At 44.0% G+C, this 7,221-nt stretch overlaps 1 protein-coding gene across 1 annotated transcript; it reads right to left on the reverse strand.

The window, feature by feature from the left end:
* Positions 1–4,038: 4,038 nt before the first annotated feature.
* LOC119655262 (trypsin-like) lies at positions 4,039–6,796 on the reverse strand. The gene is made up of 5 exons (XM_038061058.1): positions 6,464–6,796; positions 6,300–6,406; positions 5,980–6,244; positions 5,817–5,919; positions 4,039–4,412 (listed from the first exon to the last, which is right to left on the reverse strand). The coding sequence occupies exons 1-5, from the start codon at positions 6,584–6,586 to the stop codon at positions 4,126–4,128; spliced, it is 885 nt and encodes a 294-aa protein (XP_037916986.1). The 5' UTR covers positions 6,587–6,796; the 3' UTR covers positions 4,039–4,125.
* Positions 6,797–7,221: the final 425 nt, after the last annotated feature.

Consider the following 7,221-nt stretch of genomic DNA (forward strand, 5'->3'; position numbering starts at 1 on the left):
CCCAGAGTTCACGGTTAACGGCCATATCCTAACCCCCCCCTCAGTCCTCTGCACAGTAGTCACACCTTGGCTTGAGGTTTTGATTACCACTTGCTTCAGGTGTCACCTCCCGTCTCCTGGAGGATCTTCCTTACTAAGCTCCCTCACCACGACAATGTAGCTAATCGTCGAGGGAGCCTGACTAAAAAGAAAATTCCGATCCTGCGTCCTATATCGTTCGGCGGGTCGATAATCGATTCAAAAACAACGGTAAAGCACCTTGGACTCACTATTGACTCAAAGATGAGCTTTTTTGAGCAAACCAAAGCAGCGGCGAACAAGCCTGCTGCTGGAATTTTGGCGTGAAGTAGTCTAATGGCTAATACTGGGGGTCCTATGTCTAGCAGGCAACGTCTCTGAGTTCAACGCAGTCTATCCGACTAGACGGCGCAGAGGTATGAGCTGATGCTCTTGGCAAGAACATATATCGTTAGCGTCTCGCGCAAGTACTAGGATGGTCCTTAACGCCCTATTATGGCGGTGGGGGAGAAGACACAGGTGAGGTGGCGAAAATTCCGGGTATTTACGGCTCCAACTTCGACAAGAGGGGAAGAGCATACAGCTCGTAAGCCCGGAGCTGACTTAGGGAGCAGGCAAATCTTAAGAGATGCTTCAGATGCCTCCATTTCGGTCACTTTGCAGCAGGATGTACTAATGAGCACAATAGTTTGCGAAGGTGCACGAAGTGTGGAGAAAAAAAACCACCTTATCAAAGACTACATTGGTGATTCACGATGCGTGTTATCCAAAGGGAAAAAGGGAATGGACGACCAGCACCTTACAGGTGGTGAAGTTGATATAAATCAAACTCAACCATTGCGAGGCAGCTCAAGACTTGCTCTCGCAAACCATTCGTGAGTCGGCGTTGCGGTAATATGTGAACCTTACCGAAATTACATTAGTGCTACGTGGGTGAAGGACAGGAAACAATGGTATTTCCGAGAGCCGGCTTTGGAAGGGCAAAAGTGAACAGAAACAGCATTTACAAGGCCTCAAAATCATTGCCAGCAATTTGCACGCGTGGGTTTTAGACTGGGGAAGGGACACCAAGGGTCAAATTTTGCTTGAACCCTTCGCGGAGCTGGATATCGTACTAGCCAACGTTGCGTACCTATCTTCCGAGGAAGAGGGCTAGGCTCAATTTTCGATCTGACTTACCTTAATACCTCATTTGCGAGAAGGATTGTCTGGCGGGTGAGTGAACACTACACCCTCAGTGAACACCAGTCCATCTTTCTCGACATAAAAAACGAGCAACAGAATTGGAAAAACCAGAATAACTGGGTTTCTTTCATCGAAGATACATTCCTGGTGGCCTTAGCAGGAGGTCACGACCCGTAGGGAGCTGTACTGGGAAAAGTGAGTCAATTATATCAACGGGTAACTGAGGCATGCAACTTTGCAATCCGGCGGCGGAAGCTCCATCACAATAAGAGACCATACTACTGGTGGAACCAGTTGAGGGCATCGTGTCTGCGAGCGAGGAGGCTTTGCCAAAGGACAAGAGTGAAGCTTGAACATCGGGAATTGGAGAAAGTTTACCGCAATCTTCAAAGTAACTTTAACAGGGCTATACGCGAAAGAAATCGGAGTTGTTACAAGCAGTTGTGCCTTGAGGCAAATACAAACCACTGGGGCACTGCTTACAAGGTTGTAATGAACAAGATTCGTGGACAAAAATTTCCCCAAGTAACGCGCCTGCGACTCTTCTTCAAAATAATCGCACTCTTTTTCCCTCAACAGGAATAAATGAACCTCAGCTAACAATTTAACAGGACGACTTTACAATGCCCGGGGTGACCGAGGGGGAACTACGCGAGATCTGTAGACGAATTGGGGCAATAAGGCTCCGAGATTGTACGGGATTCCGAACAAGGCCCTAAAGTTGGCTACTAAAATCAGTCCCCCATGGTTCATAAGTACATTTCAATCATGCATGGTAGAAGGAGTGTTTCCCACTCAGTGGAAAAGGCTGAAATTGATTCTGATACCGAAGCCCCAAAAATCCCATAGCGCATCCTTTACATATCGCCCTGTCTTTTAGAGAGTGTGAAGAGGAAGTTGGAGAGGGTGATATCCAACAGACTGTTTCCGTTTTCCGAGCTAGCAGGTGGCCTATCGGTGCAGCAATATGAATTTCGTAGAGTGCAAAGTCGATTCAATTGCAACGATCATGGACCTGGCCCGGTAGGCATCGGCCACTGGTAGTTGCTGCACGGTGATGACGCTGGATGTCAGGAATACCTTTAACTCGGCCAAATGTGATTGGATTAAGGGTACCCTGGTTAAACTGGGTGTCCCTGGTTATATAGCTTGGACAATCGTGAGTTGTCTCTCGGAGAGGCTTTTTTAGTACGAAACGGACGACGGGTCAAAGGATTATGTTGTGACAGCAGTTGTTTCCCAAGGCTCCGTAATGGGGCCACAGGTTTGAAATATAATGTATGACGGAGTGCTCGGCCTTCGCATGCCAAAAAAAGCAACGTTGATTGATTTTTCAGACAACTTGGCAGTGGTAGTATTATAGTTGCGAAATACCCCCATGACGTGAAACTGTATGCATGGCTTCAAATGAGGAAATTGGACTTGGCGAAAGATTAGACGGAGACCGTCCCTATTACTAATCGCAGGAAAAACAATACTGTCAAAATCCGAGTGGGTAATCTAGAGATCGTTTCAAAATCGATCGTTAGATCCCTGGGGGTAACTATCGATACCAAGTTGAACTTCAAGGGCACCTGGGCTATCCGCGCGAAAAGGCAACAAAGGCTAGCTCATCTCTAGCAAAGATGATGCCAAATAATGAAGGGCCGAAATCTAGTCGCCGGCTGCTTATCGGAGGGGTGGTGTAATCCATCCTCCTGCTGCTGGATAGCACAGTAAAACAGAGACGGGTTAGTTCGGCATACAGAAAAATTGCGCTGAGGGAGTACAGTGAATAGAGGACAGTATGCAATAAGGCAGTGTGTGTCATCGGGAGGAAAATTCCCTTGGATCTTCTAGCGAACGTACACGAGGTTCATCGGAGAGGGAGCGAGCAAATCCGGCCGAAGTGACTGCGGGCTTCCTAAAAGCCACTAGGAAGGAGCTGTGCAGGAAATGGCAACAAAGATGGGATAATACCGAAAAGGGACGCAGGACCCATTTACTGATCCCATGTATTGAGAAATGGGTGGAGCGAAAACATAGAAAATTGAATTACCACCTTACACAGTTCCTTACGGGACACGGTGAACCAGGAAGCGCTTGCATCACTTTAGGCTGGATGAGTTGCCAGACTGTCCCCAATGCGCCGCTAAACTCGATGGCCCGGGACATGTTATGTTCCACTGTCCGAGATTCGCGATTGAAAGTGGGAGATTAAACGATTCCCTCAGCTCAGTTATTGGACCCATACTTTCGTGGAGGAGAGATGCTGAGCTCCGAAGCAAATTGGAGTATGATAAACGCAACAGCAACTGCGATACAGGGAAGGTTGCAAGAACTGAAACGGACGCGTGACTTAGCCGTGCTGGTACAAATCGGAGCCTTCCTCGCGAAGTAATGCTTCACGGTGGTCCAGCTGGAATATGGGCGGAGAAGTGGGTTAGCTTTCCTGGGTGAGAGTGCAAACTGGCAAAGCAGCGTCTTTTTACGATTTCCACCTACACCCATAAGAGAGGAGATGTCTTCTGGTGATGAGGTTGCCCCATGAAAATTTTCCGTGTTGATATTTGTGAAGTGTCATAACGCGATGATTATTCAAACTATCCCACGTACAGACGCTATAAGTTTTTAAGAGGGCGCGGGGTGATCAACAAGAATTTTTTTTTTTTTTTGGGTTGAGGAGGGAGGACCACTTTTTCCCCTTCCATAAACTTCCAATCCCCTGTGAGAAAGGAGTTGAAAATGCAATTAGAAACCAACTGTAGACCAGCTGAGTTGGTGCCCTTTTCGGAAACCTTGAAGCCAGGCTAGTGTGATCATGAGATTTGGGGTTCAGATCATACAAACTTGGCGTCGTAAAAATAATACTTTTAATTTATTTCTATAAAATATAGTTCTTAGATCATATAATATTTTTCAGAGGGTTGCAACTTCCACAATTTAGAAACAAAATAAATATAAAAGCATTAAAATGAAAGCAGTGGAAAATTCAATTACGTCATACTTAAAAAGAATTTCCGAAATTTTTACTTTTATCTTGGACGCTGTTGAGTAAAACTGCATCATTCCAACTGGATTATGTATGAATCCAATATGTCGAGAAACCAACATAAATAGATTCGGATAAACTTCTTGATCCGAAAGATACGACACAACAGCCACTAATTTATTCTTGCAGATCAATGGTCCACCAGTGTCGTTAGCACAGAAAACTGTTCCAGAATTATCTAAAAATTAAAGTAGAGTTCTCGAAATTATCTCAAAATTTTAAGGATCTGACATTATATTGGGTTGGGGGAAAAGTAATGTCGCATTTGCGATCGAAGCGTAACGCTTAATTTAACATACTTAGAATTATCCGATTTAAGTCAAATATGCACCGTTTTGTTCGCAAACTTGCCATTTAGAAGGCAACTCCATTATCCCCCTCTTATAAAACCCCCCCTCCTTATTTGCAAAAAACTCAGGCAGCCAGTTTTCGCAAGCCTCTTTTGAGGCGAACTTAGTAGCACCAAGAGCGTTTTGCATGGACCGGAAGAGAGGGTAATCACTTGGTGCCAGGTCCGGACTATGCGGTGGATGCGATAGGACATCCCATCCGAGCTCCCGTAGCTTCTGGCGGGTCATCAAAGATGTGTGAGGCCGAGAGTTGTCCAGGTGGAACAGAACATCCTCCCTATTGACCAATCCTGGCCGCTTCTGGTCAATCGCCTGTTTCAACCGGTCGAGTTGCTCACAGTAGAGGACCGAATTGAGGGTCTGGCCATAGTTGAGCAGCTCATAGTCGATGACTCCCTTCCAATCCCACCAAACACTGCAAAACCTTCCTGACCGTCAATCCGAGCTTGGCGATGGTTTGGGCCGGCTCGGAGCGCTTCGACCACGATCTATTTCGCTTGAGATTTTCGTACATGATCCCCTTTTCATCATCAGTCACTATCAGCTTCAAAAATAGGTCGAATTCGTTCCGTTACTGCAGTACATTGCAGGCGTTGATTCGGTCCAAGAGATTTTTTTTCGTCAACTCGTGTGGCACCCAAACATCCAGCTTTTTTTGGAATCTAATCTTCTGCAAATGATTCCAAACGGTTTTATGGTCCTTACCCAGTTCTTGGCCAATCGAGCGAATGCTCACATGCCGGCCTACTTGGATGATTTCGACGATTTTATCGGTTTCTACCGCGATTGGCCCACCAGTACGGGGTGTATCTTCGACATCCACTACACCAGAACGAAATCGATCGAACCAACGCTGTGCTATGCGAATCGTTACAGTATCGGACCCATAAACTTCACAAATTTTTTTGGCCGCCTTCGTTGCATTTCTACCTCTCAGGAAATAAAAATGTAAAATATGACGAATTTCTTCTTGGTGCGCTATAACTTGAGACTGAAACGTACGATCATAAAACTGTCAAATAGACACCTGTAGCCCGGATTGCCGTCTTCAATTCGCCGTATAGTATGACCCGATGCGATAAGTACAACACAAGATATGTTTAAGTGTCGTTATCTATTGACAAAATACAACATTACTTTTTCCCAACCTAATATAAGGCTTGAGGTCCTTTCAACAGTATCGTATCTCTTTGGCTTGAATTCCTTGATCATGCAAAAACTTGATAACGAACCTGCGCAGAGTTCATTCGCATAAAAGTTAGCACCGTATCTTCTTTGGCATTTAGTGCGGTCATATATGAACATAATTTTCATCTGAAGCTTCTCGAATAAATGCTGTGGAGCAGTTCCATTAAGATATATTTGGAAACTTCTATCGAAAGCAGATATACTTACTGTTGTGTTGGTATTGCAGCCCCAACCGAAAACATAGCATTCTGGATAGTCTGGAATTTGATCAGAAATCGCTGCTGAGGTGATATTCGTATTATAGTATTCCAGGGTGTTATTCAACTCTAAAACAGCTAAATCGTTAGCCGCAGCTTTATGCTCATAATTCGGATGGACGTAGATACTAGATACATTTCGAATGACAGCTTTAGGATCGGACTCGAAATTTTCGATGAATGTTCCAGCCACGATTTGAACTTTCAGTTTATTGCTAGGAATTTAGAAAAAAGATTGTTATATGTATCTGAGAGATAGACTCGGCTTACCCTTGTTTATCTACAACACAATGAGCTGCAGTCAATATCAGTTTCCTGTTAATAATTGTCCCCAAGCATAGCCTCTGTCTAGGATCATCTGCATCTCTCACTGATACCTTAAACAACCAGAAAATGTATTCATCTTTTGGACATATTCCATCTTTAAAACTTACAATGAAATTTTTATAAAGAGTCGCATCCTGTGTTACCCCACTTGCATAGTAAGGGGCTCGACCCATTGATTCTGAGAAGTGAACGTTCAACAAAAAGGACAACAAATAAACTCCTTTCAACATTGTGAGGTCAATAGCTCACTTAACTTAATACTATAATTCCAATTAACTTTTTTGATCGATAATTTCTGAACTGACTGAAGAACTCTTATATGTCAAGTAGATGTCCTGAATGGAGGAATTTCAAAGAAGTCATTCTCTGCAACGCTTGTAAAAGCAGGAATTTTATGGGACTGAGTTAAACTGTCAGAATTTGAAGGTAAGGGAAACGTCCTTTAAAAAAAAAATGAAAATAAATCAATCAACATATCCGAGCAATGCATATTTGTTTGGAAGTTTCGATCTTAGCTAACTTCACGAAACTCTCTTGTCTTAACCTATTAAAACGTAAGACTAAGATTGTGAACGATAATCTATGATTTAATATGCTCCGAATTGTGTAATGATCCACAGCTTGAGCAGAATATTTAAGATGCTGCAAGAGACTTGGCTTGATCATTTTCATCTCAGGTTTAAATATTTCATGCAAGAAAAAAATTCCGCTTATTAAATTTGTACCACTTTCCAAAACCAAGAAGGTGGAAGAGCTTGCCTCGTGATCAAAAAAGCACATAACATGGACCCTCCTATCCTAAACGCCTCCCACCAAACAGCGCACACCACAATTAACAACTTACACCTCGCTAAGACCAACCGTC

Source organism: Hermetia illucens, chromosome 4, assembly GCF_905115235.1.
Source record: "Hermetia illucens chromosome 4, iHerIll2.2.curated.20191125, whole genome shotgun sequence".
NCBI classification, from domain to species: domain Eukaryota; kingdom Metazoa; phylum Arthropoda; class Insecta; order Diptera; family Stratiomyidae; genus Hermetia; species Hermetia illucens.

Bases quoted from the DNA above. Each gene is read 5' to 3' on its own strand.
- LOC119655262 (XM_038061058.1), bottom strand. From the start codon at position 6,586: ATGTTGAAAGGAGTTTATTTGTTGTCCTTTTTGTTGAACGTTCACTTC. The intron at 6,407-6,463 runs GTAAGTTTTAAA...TGGTTGTTTAAG, and splicing joins CTCTTTATAAAAATTTCATT to GTATCAGTGAGAGATGCAGA. The intron at 5,920-5,979 runs GTAAGTATATCT...ACTGCTCCACAG, and splicing joins GCTGCAATACCAACACAACA to CATTTATTCGAGAAGCTTCA.